The 25,044-nt window shown below is 43.4% G+C and overlaps 1 protein-coding gene across 2 annotated transcripts in view; it reads left to right on the top strand.

Moving 5' to 3' along the window:
• The window catches only part of MYO16 (myosin XVI), a 580,200-nt gene that overhangs the window by 226,104 nt on the left and 329,052 nt on the right, over positions 1-25,044 (top strand). For both annotated transcript variants that reach the window (XM_045772942.2, XM_087864977.1), the window contains exons 5-7: positions 4,911-5,019; positions 11,739-11,863; positions 20,767-20,892. In XM_045772942.2, coding sequence (XP_045628898.2) covers positions 4,911-5,019; positions 11,739-11,863; positions 20,767-20,892 — 360 coding nt within the window. The remainder of the gene's footprint in view (positions 1-4,910; positions 5,020-11,738; positions 11,864-20,766; positions 20,893-25,044) is intronic.

Below are 25,044 nucleotides of genomic sequence, written 5' to 3'. Positions count from 1 at the left end.
TGACTGTTGGTTTCAGTTCAGGTCACGATCTCAAGGTTGTGGGATCGAGCCCCTCATCAGGCTCCATGCTCAGCTTGGAGTCTACTTGGGATTGTCTTTTTCCTCTCTCTCTGCCCCTCCCCCTACTTTTGCGTATACACGTGTGAGCACACACACTCTCTCTCTCTCAAATAAATAAATCTTTTAAAAAAAAAGAGATTCAGGAAAAATAGAGAGTGCAAAAATAGGGGGAAAGTATAAATTGGTGAAGTTGGGTAAAAAGCAGAGTATAAGTTTCCTAGGGTTGGTATAATAAAGTGCCACAAATGAAAGGGCTTAAAGCAACAGAAATTTATTGTCTCATAGTTCTGGAGGCCAGGAGTCTAAACAAGGGGTTAGCAGGGCCGCACCCCCTCTGCAGCCTCTAGCAGAGGCTCCTTCCTCGTCTCGTTCAGCTCCTCGGGGCACCTGGTATTCCTTGGCTGCTGGCTGTGTGGCTCCGATCTCCGCCTCTGTCTTCATGTGGCTGCCTTCCCTCTGTGTGTGTGTGTGTGTGTGTGTGTGTGTGTGTGTGTGTGTGTGTCCCCAGGGACCCTCATCTTAACTTACCTAATTACATCTGCACCCACCCCATTTCCAGTAAGTCCACCTTCACATCTACTAGGGATTAGGACTTTAGTGTTCCTTTTTGGGGGGAGATACAATTCAACCCCTAACAAGTATACAGGAGCTCTTTGGACTGCTCTTCCAACTTTCACAAAACTTGAAACGATATCGAAATAGAGTTACCAGGAAGTGTTAGCCTATAAAAAGTGGCATTTGCTTATTAAGATGCCATCAGGTACCTGCCATTAAAATTCCAGTATTAACGTGTTGGAGCATTATTACTAAATGAAAGGGCTGGCAAGTCTATTCACTGGCATTCAGCTGTTACATACAGCAACCGCTACAGTGTTTGCTTACGGGAAAGGTGCACTTATGGGTCCGTATGTCATCTGCTAGGCAGTAAATAGGATTCCTATCTGGTGGGTGGGGGGGTGATATAGTTGAGTTAGGACATAGGTTAGGACAGGCTGGAGTTTGGGCGGCCTTCCGTAGAGAAAATGTGCTCAGGGCTCCCCGTAGGAACTGTCCCGTCCTCAACTGAAGGAAGTATTTGAGGAGTAGGATTTTGCATAGATAGCATTGGATGCTTCATGTTCCTGATGAAAACCAAGCTCGATATGATTGATTGTCTTGAGGCCGAACTGAGGGCCTTGCCTCTCTGTATTGTACAAGGATCACGTTTTGGTTGAGCTGTTCTCACTAATGCAAGTTTTTCTTAATGTGGAGTTTCTTCTTTGAATAAGACAAAGGATAATGATGACTGTCAGTATAAGAAGTTTGACATCTGGGGGTCATGTGTAGAAACATAGAACTAGGAAGATGTTTTGCACACACACGCACCTGCGTGGGCACACACACCTCCCAGGGCGTACTGTGCTCACGGGCACCGCGTATGAACGAGAACGTACGTGTGTCCTCCCATCTATTCTCACTCTCGCTACCCTTTTTACACAGCTAATTCCGAAGCCATCTGTCTTCAGAAAGTACAGCGTTCAGTTATTTTACGATGTAGGCTTTGGGAGACGTGTCGTGATGGCTTAGACAGTTGTTCTTGTACAAAAGAGTAGGTGCGACCTTGGACACGCCTTGTCCTGTGTTTGAAACTCTAACCTAAAGCCCTCACCTCATCCTGCTTCTCATGTCCTGGAATGAAACCGTGGTGGGCACCGTGCAATGCACACACCGACACACGGGGAAATGAAAGTTCATGTTTGCTGTTGGCGCCCACGTTCTGTACTGGAAATAGTGAGCCCCACATCCACGGAAACAATGTAATTAATATGTGGCACAGTTCAGGGGCACTTTTCCCTGGCTGTGATACTCAGCGCTGGAAAACCATTTATGTAGTGGACTCTTAGCATCTGTGGAATGAAATTTGAAATGTAAAAAAAACTTAAAAAAAAAAGAAAGTATTTAAGAATATCATGTCTGGAAGAGAAAAAAATATTTTAGAATACATATATTTTTTTTTCAAATTTCTTATTAAAAAGGGACAATGTCAGGGGGATATTTTTATTGAATGATTTATTGGCTCTCACTTTGCAAAATTGAAATTAACTTTATATTATTGAGTGGTTCAAAGTATTTTAAAAAAAAAAAGTACTGGCACAATACGTTGTAAATGTTACTAATTCCCAACCCCATGGGCCGTTTCCTTTCCGTACGCTGAAAATGAGAGCATCCTGGTGTTATTAAGGCAGGTCTCTGACATTTTGAGGAGAAGTCTTACTTTGCAAGTCCTCAGGCCCTCAGTTCCAGAGGGATCTATTAACAACTAAAATTGCACATTAACACTCGAGCCAGTCATGCTAAGAACGGTAATCAGTCAGGGAATCGTATCAATGTTGTTTTTTTTTTTCATTTTTGTTTTCTTAATAGATGTACAATTTCAGAAGTATAATTCCAGATATACAGCTACTCAGGGGATCCTTGAGGACCAGTGTTCTTACTACACAAGGCTCAGCCTGTCCGGGGGCCTCTCCCAAGACCAGATGGTCAGGGTGGAGGGGGCCCAGCACCAGGCCCCCCTGCAGGTGGGGCGCTCCCACCCTGTCCAGTGGTGGAAGAAAGAAGGGAGGGAGAAGGAAGGGGGAGAGGGGAGAGGAAAGGAAGGAAGGAAGGCGGGTCACAGATGTCCACCTGAAAGAGCAAAGGCAGAACAATGTAAGTATGCATATAGTGATTTTGTAATTTTATTCATGCACCCTTAAAAATCAGGAAATTTAGTTTAAAAATTATGAAAATTACAGTTCTCTGCCTTAATTTTTAGTAATTAGTCTAAGTTCAGTTTTTGCCTCCTTTTTTTTGTTTGTTTGTTTCTTCCAGTAAACCTTTTTTAGTGGCTAACGTGGTCCAGGCACTATAGCAGGTGGGTGGGGGAGGGGGTCAGGCACAGGGGAATAAGCTGTGATCTTTGATGAGGGAACTTTCCCACCCCCAGGGAAGACTAACATCTGTAGAGCGGGGAGCACCTGGTGACTGAGCAGCAGAGACTGGTGAGTGATGAACGGGTTGGATGGCAGTGAAGGAGCCCAGCTGAGATGAGGAGCAGTGAGTGTCAGCTTCGGACTTGCTCTGCAAGAGCCTCATTGCTTCTTACAGAGTAGGGAGCCTTCTCTCCAGGTGCACCACCCCCTCAGCACCAAGTTGTCCTCCTATTTCTTTTTGTTATTGATAATACATGACTCTTAGTTATAGTCACTGTTGTCTCATATCCAGATGTTTGGCAGAGATAAGATTGTAGCTGCACATTTATGCGTTGGCGAGAAAGAGAATACCTGATTGACTTCTGCTCCTTAGTATTGAAATCGACAATGGCACCCTGCAGTTCTCTCTCTCAACGGGTTCTTTAACAATTGGTACTTGAGTAGGTATGCAAAATCTTCCTCTCCTGGTTGGACACTAAAAGAGAGGACTCCTTAGCAAAGTCTGCTTAACAGTATTGCCTCAAGTGATTTCTTTTTCAAACTCTGAATAACTAAAAAAATTAAATGCGCTAAGAAGATCCTTTGAAGTCTTAAGGATCTTAAACTCACATGCTTCCTTAGCTAAGTGAAAATCTGCAATATAGCACTTAATTTGCTCAGATACAGGAGTAGCCTTATATGGTTATGGCGAGTACAATGTGCGGCACTCTGGGTGGTGAGGGGGCGGCGTAGTTCTCTGCAGGACAGACAGCACGACACAGACTATTTGGCCGCTTGGATCTATTTTTAGTTCTGTCTTCACAGGCTATTTAGAGCCGTCCTTTGGAAACGCTGTGTGGACTCGGTAAGGTATAGTACAGTTGTTTGTTTAATCCAGGTGTACAATAACAGAAGGCAAAATCTCCCATTTTCGTGTATAAGACTGTGAATATTACACACCTTTTCATGTAACGTTTGGAATTCGGAGAGTGTATGAACTTTAGTGACATTGCAGCACAGACTTGTGTTCAGTAAAAGGAATAGGGGAAGACTTTCATGTCCCTGACCTGAGTTCAGTGACTCGTGATTGGGAGGTGAACGGGGAGTCTTGGTCAATGGGTATGTGTTCACGCCATGCCCTTGGAGAAAAGATGTAAACCATGCCTGATAAATTTTATGGAGCTCATTAAAGATTTACGTGAGCAAATTTTTTCTAAGGGAAAGTACATCTGTCATCGTATTTAAGCTGGGATGGGCAGCGGGGAGCGGGGGGATGCTTCCTCAGAGGCACCTGATGGAGAGTGCTTTGAAGCTAAATGATGTGTCCTGGCCATATTGAATATGCTTCGTCCATTAATATCTACAGATTGTGCTTTTTTCAGAAAATAGAAAGAGGGGGAAAAAAAAGACATACAGCCAGAAGCCATTAGTCCAAGCCTTTATTACAACACAGTAGTGTGAGAATAGCTCTCAGATGACTTTCTGCGGAGAGCAAGGTGCTTGAAGAGCTTATAGGATAGTTTGGGGAAGATGTGTCAGAGTTCCTAGAAAAGTTCTCCAGAGACTCTCCGAAGGCACGGGAAACTTCTGCTGTGTTAGAGACAAGGCAGCCGACGAAGAGGTGCGGTTGGCGTCCCAGCCATGGGCTGGGTATTTGCGGTTGAGCGAGAGGAGTGGGGAGAAGTCAGGGCTAAGGCCTTGCAAAGGTCAATTGGGTGTTTTTAGCCTACTGGAGGCTCACAAAGTATTTATGGTATTTCTCTTGAAATGGAATTACAGTTTCCTACATGATTCTCTGGGGGTGGATCTAGCACAGACTTCTCTGGACCTGTTTCCCGACTAACGTGAAAGTGAAAGTTTTGATCTGCTTTCTTTGCTAACAGTATACATCATGTTCCGTCTGTTCTGTTTCACTTACAGGCTGGAGCCAACGTCCTTCTCCAGGATGTTAATGGAAATATCCCGTTGGATTACGCCGTAGAGGGGACAGAATCTAGCTCTATCCTGTTGACCTACCTGGACGAAAATGGTAGGCGGATGCTTTGAGAAACTGTAGAAAGATTTAAAGACAGCATGGTAGAATTTGGTAGAATTACCAGTGCATATATTTATTTTTTAGGCATGCTTACGTGTTTGCAGACTGATGGTACTTTCCCTAGATCATGTAACATGAAGTCTGTCTTTCTGTATAACATTTTCTTGTTCCCACCGCGATGCATTGTTGATTTAGTCAGTGCAGTTTTGCAAGGCAGCAGAAATCTGGAGGCCAGCAATGAAGGAACATTTTAACAAGCATCTGAAGTCCATAATTAGTGGCGCGGGGTTTGTAATTATAATCTATTCTCCACTGGGAGGGCAAGGGAAGTGAACCAACACAACTGAATTTTGAGTTAACGAGAGCCAGGTCATCTGCCCTGTGTCCACATAGGAGCGGGTGGTCTTTGCAAGAATGACACGCCCGTAAGTGAGGGCCAAAGTCAAGGGCAGCCCGCATCGCACCGCAGCATCCACTGTTGGTGACACTCAGAAACACGAGCGTTGGAAGCAGGCGCCTTGGTCACGGTGCTAGCCTGAAGGGACGAGCCCGAGCTCCCAGCTACATCCCCTGACAAAGAATGTTTAATTGCACATGCTAAACGTATAATTTCGTGAGTAAGTTCAGCACTGGCTAAGTGGGAGGTATCTGAAATCCTGAGCCCACTAGGGTATTAAGCTGAAGAAGTCTGCCACTTTCTGTTTTCCTTCTGTTTAGGTATAAATAACAACAAAGGAACTCCAGTCCCTTCAAGTATGATCTTTTGTCAGAGAAGAAGTTTAAAAAAATTTTAAGAGCCACACGGTGCTTCTGACTCTGTCCTTCTTGCTTCTAAGAAAAGCCCTCACATCTGCCTCTTTGTTCCCTCTGCTCTTTGCCTCCTCCCCATCGCTTGTATCAAAAGGTTTATTCTGAGGATGGCTTAGAATAATAATAATTAGCACTTAGCAGCCACGGAGTTCTTAAGAAAAAAATTATCTCATTAATTCTGAAAGCGGGCTAAGTACCATTACCTTCATTAGGGACAATGTGAGCTGGGCTGTCCTAGGGAAGGTCACGGAGTCTCTGGGCTGGGGTGACAGAGGCAGCGTGGGGGGAGGGTGTGGCTCCCTGCTCTTCTCCTTCCCTCTTGTACCTGCTCCTGACCTGAGGGTCACATTCAGGTCTTTTATCCTTTTGTCGGCAGTGACTTACTGGGGACAGATTCCATGACTTCAAAGGGGAGTGAAACTTGACATCATGCACATCCCATGGCTGCAAAGTCTATTGTTTGGACCTTCGCAAAACTTGCAGTGGGGGTGCCTAGTTGTGAATTTGCACGCAGAACTCAGTTGTGTATTATTAGCTGAGCCACTGCTATTTAACACCTTTCTGCTCTTCTTCTTCTGAGTTTCTGATAGACACAGGGATAAATATTTCTCTTTGAAAACGTAAATCAAGTATCTTTATTTGCAAAAGAACTCCCTTGACTGATAAGCCTTTCCAAGTCATCCAAGGATTTTGTTTGCTAAGAAATTTTAGTATTTGCAAAAGCAGTATTATCTATCCTCCATAAAGAAAAATAAGTGTATTCCTTTGGGAGTTTGATTTTATTTTTTAGTTTTCTTTTTCTTTTTTTTTTTTGAGAGAGAGAGTGCATGAGCAGGGGGTAGGGGAGCAGAGGCAGAGGGAGAGAGAGAGAGAGAAAATCCTCAGACTGCCCACTGAGCACAGAGCCGGATGTGGGGCTGGATCCCACAGCCCCGAGACTGCGACCTGAGCTGCAACCAAGAGCCAGACGCCCAACCAGCTGAGCCACCCAGGTGCCCCAAGAGGTTGATTTTAAATATGATTAAGGGGGAAGAAAGAGGGGGAGGCATTGACTCTGAATGGTTAGAAGAAAATCTGTCACGACACTGGCTGTCACAATCAGCTTGTAACATGCATGCTTGCTGGAACAAATTCAATTTAATATCTCCTCAATTTTTAATTCTGTTTTCCATTTGTCCCCACTGTTGCGCTGGCCTGTGCCTCCCACCCATCTGCCCCCCCCCATCATTCAGTCTGCTCCCCGTTCCTGCTGGGGTCCCTCCTACGCATCTGTATCAGCTGCCACGCTTGCTGGGAATACTGTCTCATTCGATTTGTTCTCTGGCCCCCTCGCTGGTGCGCTGTGACACTTATCTGCTATGACAGCATGGGCTGATAGCCTCAGAAATGTCTAATATCCCACGACGAGATTGTCATTACTATTTGGCTCTCGGTGTTTCCGCACGGCATTCTCGATAGCTGGGTGGTGGCAGCTCCTTGAATTTTCGGTGCGCATCCTACAGTTTCCAGGCCGAGTAGTTATCGCGCCGTCCCATCCTGACGCGTGCGGCAGGAGGCAGGCGGGGTCGTGAGCAAGTTGATTACATGGAAAATCGCTGGTCACAAGTTCTAATTGTACTGTCACCGCTGACACACACTGTATACCCGGGCGCGGCAATTAACCTCGGCTCACCGCCGGAGCTTCCCGGGCTGGGAAACGAGACAGCCGCGGAGCGCTGATGGAGCCCGTAATGCGTATTGGACCTGCAGTGCGAGGTGAACCAACTGGCCTTCGCAGAAAGGGATGGATTAGAAAATGATCCGGCAAGAGAAGAAAGCACCGCAGGGGGAGCACGGGGTGGTCCCGGACGGATGCACGCGGAAGGATCTCTGCTTTCCACTCTGTTCCCCGTGTGTCATCACCCAGCTCCCTCTCTCCTTCCTTGGAAATCCATCGCGTTTATTCTGAGTTCCTGGTCTCCTCTACTGAGCCGCTGCTGGAAAATGTCCCTGCAGAGATTGCCGTTGCCTCCTTGGCTCTCTGTTGGCAGGACCACCCTTCTGCTCTCCTGTGCTCCCTCCTGTCCCTGTGACATTCTGTGACCTCCATCCCACTGTTGTGTGAAACCTCGCTCCCCTGCGATGATCGTTCGGTACTCTTCTCCATTCTCTCTGAGTTTCACTTGGTCTCCTTTGGGTGTGTCCCTTGCACACTCAGACACCAGAGCATGGGGGCTGCCAGAGCGATGGTTTTTGAGCATCTTCTTCCATCCCGCCACGTGCTATTTCTGGCTGTGTCACCCGTTCCTTGTGTTGTGACCACCTCCCTGCTCCTGGGAATACTCCTGCAGCTCAGATATCTCTGAAGACGTTCTGCTTTGCAATGTGCAGTTTTAAAGTATCGGACAATTTGAAATAACATGCCCAGTATGGAAGTTATCGTTCTCCTTGCATGCTCTATCCATATTCTATTTTACCCTTTAGCCAGGAATCCAAGTATCTGAATGTCATTTTTCTTTTCCTAAATATCTCATCAAATTGTCACCAAAAGTTTATAGATTCTGCTTCCCTGATGTCCGTCTAATACGTCCCCATCCCTCACCGATTGTGCTGTTGCCGCCTTAGTTAAAACCCTGGGTTTTCTGTTTAGGAACAGCCTCGGAAACTGGCTTAGCCCGCCGTGATGAATGTTCAGAAGACCCCCAGATTCATCAGGGCACAGTGACCTCGTGTATTTTTTTCTGCCTAATAAAATTCATTAAAAATGCTGTCCCCACACCATGCTCTTGGGAATCACCCATTGTTAGGGTGGCGCCTGGGACAGCCCCACACGATGCCTTTGGTCAGGATTGAGGGGAAGGGATCGGGTGCAGGGTTAAAACACCCCTTTGGCTTGAACACGTTTATTTATCTTTGCTAGAACCAGCTTCCTTTGTTAGCCTGCCCAGAGCAGGCTTCAACTCCTGGAGTTGGCAAGCTTAGGAAGCTTCCTACGGAGACAAAACTTAGAGTTAGAAATTCTAGGAGCTGAGAGGATGCCGTGCCTCCATCATGGGCACAGTGGTACAGTAGTCACCTGCCCTAGCAGCGCCGAGTACCCCAGGGAAGAAGGGGTGGATGGAGAAAAGGAAAAAATGGAATTGTTACAAAAACAATGTTACCGTAAGAGGGACAGTTAGGGAGATGAGTTAACAGGGTTTGGACTGACTTCAGGTGTTAATGTGATTTCAGGTCCGCACACACACACCCTGATAGTATCAGATGTAATCAGGCAACAGTAGTTAGTATCACGTGCAATCACTTGTGAATTCCAGGCAAATGATGTTTTTCTTATTTCCTAAATGAAAAAATATTACCAGATTCCTGTCAAAATAAGAAATCTAATCAGGACTTCTATTGTTTTTCAGAAAACAGGATGAAAGTAAAACTTAATTTCTTTAAAAAAAAGACAAGCTTGGCCAACTGCCTGTTACAAAATAGACTTATTATGCCCACAATTTTCTCCTGCAGCAGTGTAAGAACTTTGACCGAGAAAAGAGGGAATTTCTGTTCTGTTGTCTTACTGAAAATAGACTTCTGCTTTTTTCCTGAACATATAATGAAAATCTAAAAACAAATTTTCTTGGTATCGAATTTGATTCAAAATTAAGTTTTAAAATAATAAGATAAAGGCCATAATATTCCCCTCTGATTCCTTCACAACAATGGCTGAAGTAGATTGCTTTCTCAGGACACATTGTAAGTGAGCTGAAATGAGTGATCTCTGTTTTTAATTTGTCTTTTATCTTTGAGCCCTATTCTTCTATCATTCAGTTTTAACCATGTGTTTAATTCTCTAAAAGACACATACCACTGCTGTAAACACGGCCACATTATAAGAGAATAATGTAACCATCCAATTCTTCTGCTGCTTCCAACTGTGCAAAATTGAACACTGACATTTGAGAAATAATATTTTCCAAAATTAACTCACATGTTCAATTCCATCATCCTAAAAATAAGAAGAGAGTGATAGTTTTAGATGGTTCTGACAAACCTCTAAGCAACTCTTAGGGGAAATCTGTTCGTTCTTCCAAAATGGCGTGTGGAGAGTCCAAAGCTGGTCATTGGTGCCCCCTTATGTCTCCCCTAACATGGGTTTGCTTTGGACAGAGTATTTGAAACAACCCACGTTATTCAAATAGTGCATTTTGCTTTATTTTGTTTGGCTCTTGCCTGCCTCTTTATGAAAAAAAAAAAACAAAAAAAACCCAAAAAAAAACAAAACCCAAAAAAACCCACACTGCGAAATGAATGGCTCGTGGTCCCTGCCGCAGAAGCTGAGTACGAGTGCTGGCCACAAGCCGAACGTGGGGCCGGGTGCTTTCTGTGTTGTAACTCATCCTCTTAAAGATCAGCCCCATTTTGCAGATGGAGAAAGTGAGGCCCGGGATAAGTTAGCTTCTCCCATTGGCACTAGAAGTAGGTACAAAACACAGCACTAAAACCCAGGCAGCCTGACCCCTGAGGCCATGCAATGTTCAGCCAGGCTCTGGAAGAGTTTTGTGCCAGGAGACGGAGGTGCTGGGCTCTGAGGGGAAAATGAAGGCAGGTGTGCGACAGGCCGATGCTCTCTGCCCCGTGGACAGATCCTCTAAACAGTGCCTGTGGCTTCGCTCCTTTGAGCGACCGAGTGACTGTGGACGTGCAAGCTCAGACAGGTTAAGTTCCTTTCCCACAGTTGCCCAGGGGAGGTCAGCCACAGACGGCCTTGACCAGGGGGCCTGCTCCCGTGGGTGGGTGGGTGGCGGTGGTGCTCTGGTCCCCTGCGTCCCTCCCACCTCCGCGTTTGCTGCGAGGACTTAGTCAGTTGGGAGGGGGAGAGAGCGTGAGTGCTCAGAAGAGCGGCTGGTTCATAGCAGCTGCTCCCTCAGAGGCAGATGTTAAACACCATCATCATCATCGTCGTCATCATCATCATCATCGTCCTTACGACTTTCCCTGAGAATAGGGTGGATTATTTCCCCTCAGTAAACACCTGTTAGGTCCAGGGACCAGTGCAGGGAACGGGATGCATAAATGGGAAAGTATGAGCTACCGTGGAGATTCGCGATCATGAAGGCTCAGGTTAAAATAAAGGCTGTGCAGAGGTAGGGACGGGCAGCGAGCAGACCTGAGCTCTCCGTGGTCAAGTCCGACAGCCAGTTCCTCACTCCGTTTTAGCTGATTCCACTTTATTAACGCTAATAATTCCTCTTTATTAACACTAATTGTCGAATCGTCGTGAAATGCTTGATTGGAGCATCTCTTTAAATATGGTTTGAAAGCTTTTGTGATAGATGGGAACGTTGTGAAAATAGCACAGGGGGTTCCCATGCACCCTTCACCCAGTTCCCCCACATCAACAATTTCCACAGCCTTGCTGTGTTGATCCAAGCTACGAGTTAGCATGGCTACAATACTATTCGCCAAACTATAGATTTATTCAGACTTTTCCAGTTTTCCCACCAGATGCAGTTTTCTGTTCCAGGATACCACAATTGCTTTTGGAAGCCACTCTTTTGGCCAGGAAATGCTAGAGAACAAAAACTCTATTTTTTAGCTCACTTCAGTTCAGTTCAAACAATTTAAAATACTTTGGGCAGTTCTTCCCCTTGGTGATTTATATACTAAAACAGAGATGCAATGAGAGCCTCCCATTGGTAAGGCATCATATCACATCTTTGGGATATAATAAGAGGAAAATTATTCAAGACTGTATCCTAGCTGAAAATAGAATGCATGCCGAGAAAAACAATTATACAGACTTTGAATGAGAATTCAAAGTGGAAGAGGGGCTTCAAAGTGGAACGCGTTGAAGGAACAGTAAGATAAAACTGAGAGTTGACCCCCCAGCAGCTGAAAAGCATCTCTACCTTCTGTTTGAAAGGCTGTTTTTCCCGTAGGAGTGGATCTGACCTCGCTGCGCCAGATGAAGCTCCAGAGACCGTTGAGCATGCTAACGGATGTCAAACACTTCTTATCAGGTGGTGGAAATGTCGACGAGAAAAATGATGAAGGAGTAACTCTGGTAAGTTGCTTAAATAGAGAATTTCGGTTGATTTCTACTGCACAGAATTAGATACAATTAACTTGTAAAAATGTCTCTTCTGATTGTAAAAGTACTACATATTTATTGTAAAAATCTTGAAAACACCTAAGTATGCAAAGAGGAAAACAGAGATCGTGTATGTCACTGCTCAGAGAAAACCAGGGCTTCTAGGTTGATATATTTTCTTCCTTCCATGTATGTTTAAACACTTAGAATAGTTTTTGTGCATTACTTTGGCAGTCTGATGTTAGAAATGGAACTTATAGGAGAATGTTCTCATTTTAATTTTAAGGAAAACAAATTATGGGTTGCTCTGGTGAATGAGTTTCTAAATCCAAGCAAAATCACGTCATAATTTTTTTTATAGCTATCAGGCACAGTTGCAGTAATGTAAAAACAGTACAGTTAAATTGGATTAATTCTAATATAAGCGTAATGTCTCATCATGAAGATAAGAAACATTTGGACTATTGACCCATAAAACGTACTTGAACTGGGCATGCTGGTGTTGAAGTTAGTTAATTGCGGTGGGACTATAAATGTATTGAGGCTCAGGGAAAAAATTGAGAGAAATTAAACTAGCAGACGGGAGTATGACTCTTGAAACATGGGATGCATAGAAGTGTCTGGAACCAGTGATTCAATTTCTACCATGGAAAAAATAAGGCGTGAGGTTGAATACAGTGATGAGAGAAGTGACTTGTCTAAATGGATAAAAGTGGTGTGAGACCTGATACAATTTTAGATTTATTAAATGCAAATTAAGCACCTTGAGACCTCTGGATAGAATAATCTTCCTAGATACTGATTTTGGACTTTGGAATATAAATTTCAAAAGACTATCAAAAAACATGATGCCAAGTTATAAGCAAAGAAAACAAAGTGTTTAGAATTTTTTGAAAAATCACACATTCAAATGGAAAAATATTCCAATCTATTGAGGAAGTATTAATTAACCTAATTAACCACATCCTGTGAACAAAGTAATAATGAATAAAACCACAAAAGTCTTTTTGTTGTGGGGCTTACATTTCATTGGGGAAGATACATAATATACAATATAAATGAGCTAAATAGATAGCATATTAATAATGATAAACACAAAGGAGAAAATAAAAAACAAGACAGGGCAGTGCTGGGTGTGTTGTTGGCAATTTGGAGGCACACAGGTTAAGGTCTCACTGACAAGGAATTTTGAGTAATGATCTGGGAGAGGTCTGCACACACCGCAGGTGTGCATAAGAGCATTCCAGGCTGAACAGTGGTAGGTGCAAAGGCCCTGAGGCAGGGGTGGGTGTGTTGTGATTTCGAAACAGCACAGAGGCCTGTGAGGCTAAGAAGAATAAAGGAAAGGAGGGAGATAGCTGGCCCAGATCACGCAGGATCTGTGCACGTGTGTGAAGACTTTGTAGTTACTCTGAGTGTGATGGGAACACATTGGAGGGCTCTGAAAGAGAGTGAGACACAGTCCTACTTTAGTTCTAAAACCATCACTCGCTTTGACAGCTCTGTTAAGGATAGACTGTCAAAGGGCAGGGCTGAAGCTGAGAGTTCAGGTAAGAGGCTTTTCTAGTAACCAAGAAGTTGGCAGTGTGGCTCAGATGAAGCTGCAGGAAGCTGAGGGGGTGGGAAGTGACTAACTTCCATCTGCGTGGAAAGAAGATCCCTGGGACTTCCTGATGGCCAAGTGGTGGGAGAGAAAGGATGATTCAGAATGACTCCAAGTACTTTTAGCTTGAACAACTAGAGTGATGGAATTGACGTCCAATGAGAAGAGAAGGCTGAGAGCAGGGACAGTTTGGGAAACATGAGCCAACTTCATGGAGATGTTGAGTTTGTGGTTGGATACTGGAGTCTGGAATCCAGGAGCTGCCTGGGCTGCACACTCAAGTTTGGGAACACTAGCATATACATGACATTGAAAGCCTTGACCTTGGATGATATCACAGATTTGATACAGAAGGAAAGAGAATTTGAGACAATCCATGGAGCCTACAAAGAAGACAACGATCCAGAAATGAGACTGGAGGGAGGAACTCCCAAGGTAGGAGGAAAACCAAAAGGATGAGATGTCTCAGGAGCCAAGAGAAGGAAGTGTGACAAGGAGGAGGAGGAGGGTGAGGAAGAGGTGGACTGTCAGATACCACTGAGAGGTCAAGTGACTGGAGATGGTGAATTGGCCATTGGACTTAGTAACATGGAGGTCGTTGGTCTTTTCAGCGAGAGCAGTTTCAGTGAAGTGGGGGGCTCGAAATCCAGACTGGAGTGGGTAGCGTTTCTTTGAACACATGGAATGCACTAATGCCTAGCCTAGAAACCCAATAGATCTTTGTTTCTCTGTTTGGCAGAAGACATTACGCTTTATATTTCTTTTTTAAAAAATCACCGCTGAATAAGAATAGCGTGAGTGTTTCAAATCCCACTGAACAAAAGGACCTACCCACTTCAGTAGCGAAGCTGTTGAATCAATACAGAGCAATAAATCGCTATCGTGTTCAATCATCTTCAGTTGTGACATTCTTTGTGACGTTTTTTCTGACGAGCAGAGAGCATAAACATTGCAAGTAATTGTTGTGTAATAACTATATGATCATCTCTGAGCTTTTTATAAGGGAAGTAACAGTGATCGGAAGGCTAGGAAGTTGTCCCTTGAAGAGCATGGCATTTAGCAAGTGGCGTTTTGGGTCGATTCTTATGTCTGAGTTGGTAAGTCTGCCAGGTTAATGACTGCCACCGTGAGCTGGCCTCTGGATCGTGCGTTCCTGTCTGTTGTTGGTAGGAACACTGAGAAGACACTCGTCCACGGATCTCCTGAGTTGGGATGCCAGCTGTGGTTTAAAATTAGGCATCATTTCCCACACTGTTAAATTGTGCAAAAAAGATAAAGCTATCAACAAAAGGCTCAATGCTACTACACTTCCAGTATGTTACCTTCTTTTCCTCTGTTAGAATATGCAAAATAAAATAACCAAACATAATGTAGCTCTTTTAAAAAGATCTCTTGGTTTACACAGATAGTCTTCTTAGAAGAAAACAAAGCCTCAAAAAAGGATACAATTCCAAAAAAAAAAAAAAAAAGCCGCTACAGAGCATATGGAAATGTGTTCCTGAGTTCCAGCGCATAGATGCTCTTTGAAAATTTGACCGTAATGACTTTCAGATCCATTATAAAGATGCCGGTTCTTTACTCTTTTGTCACAGAATTTGATATATAACGTCTGGCCTTGGGACACATTTACTTGGTTTGTTGGAAAAGAATTATTCATGAGATGCAAACATCAAGCGATTTTGTTTTTGTCTCCCTTTGATAGTTCAGTAGCACTGGTTCATTACTTACTTTGGATGGAGACTTCGCCAATGCCATCAGCTCTCTGGCCATTTTATGGTTCCTTTATATCACAACGCATAGCCTCAGTTTAGAGATGAGAATGCCTGGTCCTATATAACCATGTAAAGTCCCAGCTTGCGTGAAGTCAGGGTTCACTCATCTTTTTTATGCCATATTACCCTCTAATCCTCGGGTGTAGCCATGGACGCCTTGTCAAAATTGTGTTTTTAATGTAATAAAATGGTGCCTAGAATTACAAAGAAAGCCAGTTGTAAGGAAACATTATAATCCTAATATTAAAATGAAATTTGTGGTAGGTACTGCATGTGCCTCTTTATGAAGGCACTGAGTAACGGAAGTAATCATTACCATGAGTTTAGAGTATATTTGATTATGGGGGATATTTGGAGATATCTGCTATGACAACAATGTGATAGGAACATAATTCTTTCGATGATAGCATCGTAGGTGTGTAGCCTAGGTTCACCATCAAAGAATTGGCTAAATTTCATTTGGGGTTAAAAAAAGAAATAAAAGTAACCATTTTCCCACCCAAGTTTACAAATGCCCCGAATCTCTCCATCGATCCTGCAGGGGCTGGTGGGCTCGGGGGCTGAGGACCCTGATCTCAGTGAAATCTTGAACTTGCTGGTGGCGTAGTGTCGTATCAGGCTAGGGAGTCCGTGGAAGGGAGGGTGGCCTCGGTCATCTGTTTCCCCTCCCCCCCACTGCCTCCTCTTCCATGTCACTGATGTGGCGGGAGAGGAGGGGGGAGACAGACGGGCAGGAGGAGACACAATGGGAGCTGGAAGGCTTTGACTTGACCTTCCTTGAGAGGATGTCCTGCTCTCCAGGTGAGAAGCTGACCCCTTCCCTTGTGAGGATGCGGGGTTCCTCAGACACCTCCTCCTCACCCCCATCACTGGGAATCTCCAGGGGGTCCTTCACACCTGCCTCTGCTCTGGGGAGATCCGGGGTACCCCAGCCTGGCTCTGCTGAGCCGTGCTTGCTCCTCAGGGATCCCCCCGAAACAGAACTGAACACGAACATGGCTTGTCCCCAGAAAAACCTCCCCGTGTTTGTCTCTGCCCCTGCGAACTCATGAGTGCGGGCGGATGCCAGTGTGCCCGTGACTTGCCTTCCCCACCCATGAAAGCAGAGAGCCAGACTGTCTATTGCCCTTTACTTTTCCTAGTCAGGAATCAAAACCAGTAACGGTGACTCTGCCCAACTCTCGAGGACACCTAGCTTCTGTCGGTGGCCACTGAAGCCAAGCTCTTCTGACTTGAATTAGGGAGGAACCCAGGCCCCACAACCACACAAAAATTTCCCATTTGTTCAGTCCCAGTTTATCTCTCATTTGGACCTATTATGCCCTCAGTCTAGAGGTAGAGGTCAAAAGTAATCTAGGCTGGGGGTGCCTGTGTGGCTCAGTCCTTAAGCATCTGCCTTTGGCTCAGGGCGTGATCCCATGGTCCTGGGATCGAGCCCCATATTGGGCTCCTCTGCTGGGAGCCTGCTTCTTCCTCTCCCACTCCCCCTGCTTGTGTTCCCTCTCTCCCTGGCTATCTCTGTCTCTGTCAAATAAATAAATAAAAAATCTAAAAAAAAAAAAAAAAAGTAATCTAGGCTGGGGCGCTTGTCTGGCTCAGTCAGTAGAACACATGACTCCTGATCTCGGGGTTGTAAGTTCGAGCCCCACATTGGGTGTGGGTGTAGAGATAAAACATTTAAAAAAAAGTGATTTAGGCAGTTTTTGGATAACTATTTTCAAATGTCTATGTGGTCTCACTTCGAGATGTGATATGTATTATCTTCATACTCAGTCAGACCTATGATAGGAAACATTTTCTGTTAATATTCTGATAGAAAACTAGAATTGGAGAAAATTTGAAGTTATTGGTTCAAATCGGGACTAATTCCTATAGGTGTCTGAATAGCTATTCCTCAAGATTGATTTTCATTTACTCCTAACATAATTTCATCTAAATTTGCCATTAGCCTCAGAGTGACCGTCCAGCTTTAGAGTGGCAGGGGTTACAGACCTTAAATAAGACCACATCCAGTGGGAATATATTTTAAATTTCACACACAGATTCTTTTTAAAAATGAGATTCACATATAGAAGACTGAGTAAGTGACTTCACAATGAACCCCCAGTTTCCATGTTACAATAAAAAGGAGTTAATTCTGGGTGGCGAAAGCTCTTCCAATATACACATAGGGGGAGAAGGCACAAAGGGAAATACTGAGATCATGGACTAGGACAAAAATTAAAATGAACATTTGTGCATCAAATAATGAGCAAAATTAAGAGGCAGATAATAAACCAGGAGTGATGTTTGCAACAGGTCTTTCAAAGTGTTTAAAATACGCAACATTCATAGAAATGAATGAAAAAGATCACTATCTCTCGGTAGAAGAACAATAGAGTCAATAGACAAAAGAAAATAACAACTACCCTACAAATATATTAGAAGAGACCCATTTTTAGGAATTAAGTACATTGAATTTATTTATAGTCATTTTAGAAATACATAGTAGCGAAGACCAGAAGTTAAGGGTCTATGAGAACAGTCCCTCCGCCCACCGCTGGATGGGGTGGGAATTGCACCAAGATTGTGCAACTCAGTGTATGTGAATACATTGAAAAAAAGTTCGTTATTGTAGAATCGCAGTTGTGTTTTTGGGAATGTGTCAGGAGGAAATAATCAGAGAGACAAATACAGTGATTATCAACCACGCAATCTTCTATACAATAAAAAATACGGCAAATGCCTATAATCGGTCAGGTGGATGCTAATTGCCCCCCGGGACTGTGTGCCGTGCTGTCCTGAAATAGTCCGTTAGAGGAAGAACACCGTGGTGAAGAGGTGACAGTTCTCAGGCTGGGCTCCGTCACTTCACGGGGGTGACTTTGTTGGTTTATCATTCTCTCTGTCTCGACCCCAGCCTCGCATACCGCCTGCGTGAGGACGAGGCTGATCCAGAGACAATCGCACTACTGAAGACTTCTAACTGGGGTCCAAGACTCTTGTGTGTCTTCATATCTTAAGGTCGCAGGACCCAGTGATGGTTTTGATCTGTATGAGGAGGCTACACGGGGCCGTGCCTCCGCGGGTGGTGGGCCGGGGCAAGGCTGACGCACGTGTGTAAGTGGTGGGCACCTTTCAGAGACAAACGTTTTAATATAAGATAAGAATGCTGGGGAAGGGGTGGTTTACAGGAGTGCCAATGTTGTGATTGTTACCCGGTGGCCTGGACGACTCGGGTGCCCACTCCGCCTTGCTGTTTCAGACCCGCCGTGCTGGTGGATGCAAAGAACGTGGCTTCAGCCCACAGGGGCCAGGCTCCCCTGGGCCAGTGGCCTAAATTAACTCATCCCCAGCTTTTGCCTCTGCAACATCAGGATGCAGCTGTTGGCATCACAGGCCGAACAGACTAGAAGGAACAATGGATAATTTTTATGGGCAGCGTTTGTGAAGCGGCTCTGAGACCTTGACCTGCCTTGTACCTGAATCGGTGATTTCCAACCTGCTGTATTTCCCGGGACCGTTCTTTTGCAGTCGTCCTTCTAAGAAGCTGCTGCTACTCGTTTATAGAAACAGCAGCCGCCTTTGTGTTTCTCCTAAGACGCCATAAAATAGCAGGAGAGGAGTCTTCTAAGACAGCGCAGTGGTAAACACTTTCCCATCTTGGCACCCTCCTCTGGCAGCAATAGTCAGGACAAGGATGGGTATAACTTCCACGTCAGAAAATAGACATTTTTAAGCTCTGACTTAGTGATGAGAACAGTCCCCTGGGGAATCTGAAGTCTTGCTTATGGATTCAGAAGTTGGTTGCTGGGATCATCAAGGTAAAGGCTCTAAGCTCTTAATATTTTACTATGATGAATTTTTAAAATTCTGTTATCTCTTGTAAGGAAGTGGAAATACATAAAGGCAGGGGTTTTTGCCTTCGTTTTGAGATTGCCTCGGATTAAATTTGTCTGCCTCCAGAGATGTCACTGAGAACTCATGCTTTGGATAGTTTTTCTACCAAGTGAGCCAAGACTTTCCTTCTAGTATTTTCCTTGAGAGCAGTGCCTGAGATGGCAGGCTGGGAGCAGGGCTGAGTTTGAAATGGGAGAACCCGGTTTTTGCCCCGTGGAAAGCGAATCTACTCATTAAGGAGTTCATCAAGTGAACTTGACTTGTTAGTATCAGGTGCTAAGCAGCAAATGGGCAGTTCTTGGTGTAGTTTTATATTAAAAGTGGAAAATCCTTCTTATATCCCGATGTTCATGCTCACAGTTCAGAGTAACTTCGAATCAACTGATTATTCAAGTAACGTAGAATAAATTTAGGAGCAGGTGAAAGATTGGTTTTCCAAGAGAACAAGTATATAAAATTGTATTTCTCTAAAATACTTGTGAATATTTTATTCTTGGGACTGTTTGCTAGAATATCAATGTGGTGAATTCTAAGTATAACAAAGTATGGGAAGATTGATGTGAAACTTAATCTCTTAAAGTTTATGCCTTAAAACGAATAAATGTATGTGTTCCTTTGGTGTCGTTAAGTATGGGAAATAAGCATGTAAGTACACGCTGTGCATTAAAGAGCATAATTAAGTCCAAAGACAGAAAAGCAAATGTTTTTGCTGAATTTTATTAATATATATGTATGTGTATTTAATAAGTCCTTTGACTTTATTGTGATTTCATCTTTGTAATAAAAACAGACAGAAAGCTACAAAATTCCGTGCTCCAAGACCAAGAAGAAATCATTGGTTTTACTACTTTTATATTCTTTTTCTTTTTCCTTCCTTATAATTTCTTATTATGCTCATGAATTCAATCATGTAGTTACTTAATAACCTAATTTAAATTGGGCGTGATGATAGTTTACTTACAAATCAAAGCTGCTGCACTGGAAACAGGAATTACCCCAACTGAAAAGTCTGAATCGTTCTCCAAACCCCGATCCCCTCATCGTAGCCCCTGAGTCCTCAGTCCTAAACCTCAGATTGCATCCATGGACTAAACTGGGAGCATGTTGAAATGAGAGCTACATAATCATTTTAAGGTCTGTCAGGACTAACTCACCCTTTCCAGTGTGGCTGCCCCTTTTTCCTATTCCTAAGCATCAAGATGGTCACATTTCCTGTTGTCATATGTGTCCTCGAATCTCCTCTGGTTGCTCCAAGTACAGGGCTAGAATTTCAGAACCAGTCACCACATGTTTGACTTTTGGGCAAGAAGTGGTAAAGCATTCAATTACTGCATTTTGTATTTAAAAGATTATGGTAAAAGGACACTAAAGAGGGGAATGGGAATTATATGAAAAAGTGCACAGTTTCAGGGTCAGAAGAAAAATAATACTTAAGCCATAAGCCTTTGTTCATAGAAGGATGATGTCCACTTATATCAAATAAATAAAGCTGCATGTATGTTCTTTTTTTAAAGGTATTTTAGGCTTGATATTTTATTAGCTGTCTTTAAAGCGCCAAATAAATGGTTTTGATGTCACTGCTTTTTTCTTAAGTTATATAACAAAATATTTCTTCCCTGCAGTTACATATGGCGTGTGCGAGTGGGTACAAGGAGGTGGTGTGTCTTCTCCTGGAACATGGCGGGGACCTGAATATAGCAGATAATCAATACTGGACCCCACTCCATTTGGCAGCAAAGTATGGCCAGGTAAAGTGATCTCCTAAATTATTTTAAAAATCATTCTATAATTAATGCATCATTTCATACTTAATTTTTTAATTTCAAATTGTGTACTAGGCAGGATGAAATTTGACTTTTAATGGCACCCTATTCGTAAACAAATATTTTTATGGTTGAAAGAAAACATTGTCTTTTGAAAGGATACATAAAACACACAGTCCTCGGGATTCTTCATATCTTAGTCAAAATCCTAGGAGAAATAAGACAGAATCAGAAACATTTTTCATAGAATGGGCTTATTATTTTCTTAACATTACGTAGTCCTTATAATGGCTTATAATTTCATGAATAATTGATAATTCTATTTGTTCTCTATAGTTAGTAGAAGTAAAGCAGAATTCCACTTACGTTTTAGTTTTTCACTATAAATTATATTTCCCCTTAACGAATGAAGAATGAATAGCAGATTTTTTTTTCTCTGAATTGATTTTTCGTCATAGCTAATACAACTTGAGTTAGTATCGCACAGATACTGTCTCACCAGGTACCATTATATCATCAAGAAGAAGTAAAATGACTTTTAAATGATTTTATGTGGGTGAATATGACAGCAGTATTCATAATAACTGATTAATTTTGAAATCTATTTATACAATACACAATATTTTGTGTTGGAGAAAGCCCGAGTAGTTCTGTTTTGGAAGAGAATTCATTGTTGCGTAAATATGGAGATTTAGGTTAAACTTGTTGATTCTTAAACATTAGCCTGGGGTAACAATCATGCTCCTTAAGTTCAGAGTAAGTTAAGTCTCTTAGGTACTAACTGGTTTGCAAAATATCCATCATAAAATCTGAGTACTGCTGTTGTTGAAATAATTGAAACTATTTGCATTTCACGCATTTTAGTAAAAGCACATTGCTTAGGGAAAGTCTTTCAACATAATAAAACATTATTCGCTTTGACATTTCCTTCATGAAAAGATTCATTTGTTCAATAAATATTTCTAACAGTCTCTTTATTAAGTACCCCAAGCTCTGCGTTTAGCAAGTAAATGTGTGTATAAGTAAATGGGTGGGTTAAGGGGAGGAGGCTGTAGGTAGCTGAAGTCATAGTCCCCGGGGCCCCTAGTTCCTCCAGTAGATCGCAAGGGTATTGTGGGATCAATGATCTCAGTACCCCACAAGCACATCGAGGTTGCATTTCCAGCACCCTGGAAGACGGTGGGTGAGAGGTTTTGTCGTTAGTAAGAAGTAGAGAAGCAAACACAGAAGCAGGTGCAGCCTCCTCGAGTACAACCTGTTGCCCTGTGCTGGAGAAATGGTGGTCAGTGAATTATCAGAACGTGCTCGTTATAGTCAGGGCTCCCTCTGGAAGGAGCCAAATCTGCAAGGGAGTGAGAGCTTGGTGAAATGTGACAGAATGCTACTTACTACAACTCAGTGAATTAAGGCTATCATTTTACCCATTTTTTTCTCTTTTTCTGATTGGACTTTTTAGATTTCAGATTGGGTTCATTTCAAAGAATGCCAAATTGGTTCCCTTTAACCACTTCCATAAGATAACATACTCTGGGTGAATAGGACTAGATTTAACAAAGTTTTTTAAAGATGTGCCCCGGGGTTTGGGGGGGTGCCTGTGCGGCTCAGTTGGTTAAGTGTCTGCCTTTGGCTCAGGTCATGATCCTGGGATCCTAGGATTGCACCCCAAGTCTGGCTTCCTGCTCAGTGGGGTGTCTGCTTCTCCCTCTACATCTGTCCCTTCTCTTGCTTATGCTCACTCTCTCCCTCTCTCTGTCTCAAATAAATAAATTCTTAAAAAAAAAAGACATGCCTTGGACTACATATGTCACTATTGCTGTTATTAGACATTTAAATAATTTTTATCAGAAGCCAGTGCGTGGTTTTTGTTTTATTTGGTTGCAGGTCAAATGAAATATTTGGTATGAGTCAGTGTATTTAATTTGTTATTGTATTTTTTGGTTCTGTGATTTCCATTTGGTTTTTATTGTAACTTCCATTTGATGGGATTTCCTATTTTTTCATTTGTTTCAAGACGATTTGTAGTTGCTTGTTGAAGCGTTCTTATGAGAGCTGCTTTACCCTCATCATCAGGTGGTTCCAGCATGATTCATCTTGTTGTCAGTTCACCATCTTTTCTCATTCAAGTTGTGATTTCCTTATCTTGGTATGACAAGTGATTTTTAATTGCATTTTGGAGACTTCAGCTATTATGTTAGGAGAATCTTGGTCCTGTATAAATCTTCTATTTTAGTCAGCCTATTAACATTTGATATGCAGGGCTTGGTACTCCAATGGGTTGTGGTTCCGCTAACAGTTTAATTTTCAGACCCTTTGAGATGTCGTTTTGGTCCATTTGGCCTATCCTGTGCCCCCAGGGTCCTCACTGCTTCTTCTAGTGTCCCCAAAGACATGTAAGTAGTTTTCCCAAGCCAGACTACCCCATGTCTCAGGGTGAGGTAGGGAGGATCTCCACAGGGACAAATGACTTTCAGGGCTGGGGGCCTGTTGGGGTAGGCTCCCTCTTGCAGGTGCTGCCTCCCAGCTGCCCTTGCCTCTCATCAGGGAGAGGAGTCTCAGCTCAGTGGAAGAAGGGTGATTGCCTGGCCCTTGGTGTTAGCGGAGCATGGTGCTGGACTCATCTGATGTTGTCCGAGGGACACAGCTGGAATGTGGGAGGGACGCCTCCACCCAGGCCGTTTTCTGTCCCTCAGTTGGGCTGGGAAACACCGGGTCTGGGCTAGCCTTCGATTGGGTGGGGTTCCTGCCTGTGGTTCCTCCCTTCTGCAGGTCTTGAGCCAGTTTACCTTCCTCCTTCCCTCTTCAGAGTTCTTCTTGGGTTTATGGTAATTAGCAGGGAGGATCAGAAAGAACCAGTCTGAGTTGGTGTGTTTTACAACAACTGCTCTGTTTCAAAAGAATTACTGACTTCTGAAAGCCTCCTGAAGCTTAATAGAGAGTGATGAAAGGAAGTTAATTTATGATTATTTTCACATGAAACCCATCTGCGGGCAGAAGAGAAACGAAGATGGGTTTATAAAACTTCCATTGTAAAGCGTCTACTGGGATCTTTGATTCTGCATGTGGAACGTGTCTCAGTGTGACTGGTTCTTCCTGACTCACATTTTGAAAGAACATCTAGACATTTCTGTTCCACTTCTTGAAAGCTGTACGATTAAGGCAGCAAGAAGGAATGGCTTTCAGAAATTACATCCCTCAGGTGATCAGATAGAGCTTCTGATCCTTTTCTCAGTAGTGTGCCTGCCTCGTTAGAGGCCAAGAGTTCTGTATGCAGATAAGGAATTGACCGTTCAGGGGTCCACAGGAAACACTACCCTGCAGAAATGGGAAGGTCTACCCAAGAAACTACATTTTTAAAGTGCCTGCAGTTAAGCTTTATTATAGGACAAGTGTTAAAAAACAGGATCAGAGTCTGATAAAATTTGTATCATGTAAAGAGACCTATTTTATAGAACCATGACACAAGACTAATGAATATATTAACCTAATGAAACAGGTTGGCTATATGGTTTAAAAAAATTGGAGTTTGGTTGTAGTAATGAAGGTAGATTTTCTTACAAGGCTTTATTTATTTATTTTAGAGAGAAAAAGCATGTGTGGTCACTCGCGCGAGTAGGGGGAAGGGCAGAGGCAAAGGGAGAAGCAGAGTTCCTGCTGAGCAGGGAGCATGACATGGGACTTGATCCCAGGACCCCGAGATCATGACCGGAGCTGAAGGCAGACACTTAACCGACCCAGCCACCCAGGCACCCCATGAAAATAGATTTTTAATAATTTTAATTTGCACAGCTCCATTTAACAAAAAAACAATGATTGACATAGATACTGAGCACAATCCCTGCTGTGCTTTGGTGATGTACAGAATGGAAGCCCAGCACGATGGCCACCTCCTTCCTACAGCTTCCTGGAGATCCCCGTCACACACAGGTCTTAGGATGCAGGAGTGGCTGATGAATAAGGCAGGAAGAACTCAGGCATAGCAGCGCTCTCACCCCATTACCTGCCATCTTTGAACAATTTTTCAAACTTTGGGTTTTCGGAATCTATGTTTTCAGCCTAGAGAAAGAGTTCTGAACTTAATGGGGAATGGGACCCAAAACTACGTTTATTTTGCAAGATGCAGAGTAATTAAGATTGATG

The sequence above is a fragment of the Ursus americanus genome, chromosome 10, assembly GCF_024610735.1.
Source record: "Ursus americanus isolate L20-20 chromosome 10, mUrsAme1.1.p, whole genome shotgun sequence".
In the NCBI taxonomy this organism is placed as follows: domain Eukaryota; kingdom Metazoa; phylum Chordata; class Mammalia; order Carnivora; family Ursidae; genus Ursus; species Ursus americanus.
Note: the sequence above shows the minus strand (reverse complement) of the source record. Positions and strands in the feature narration are given on the sequence as shown.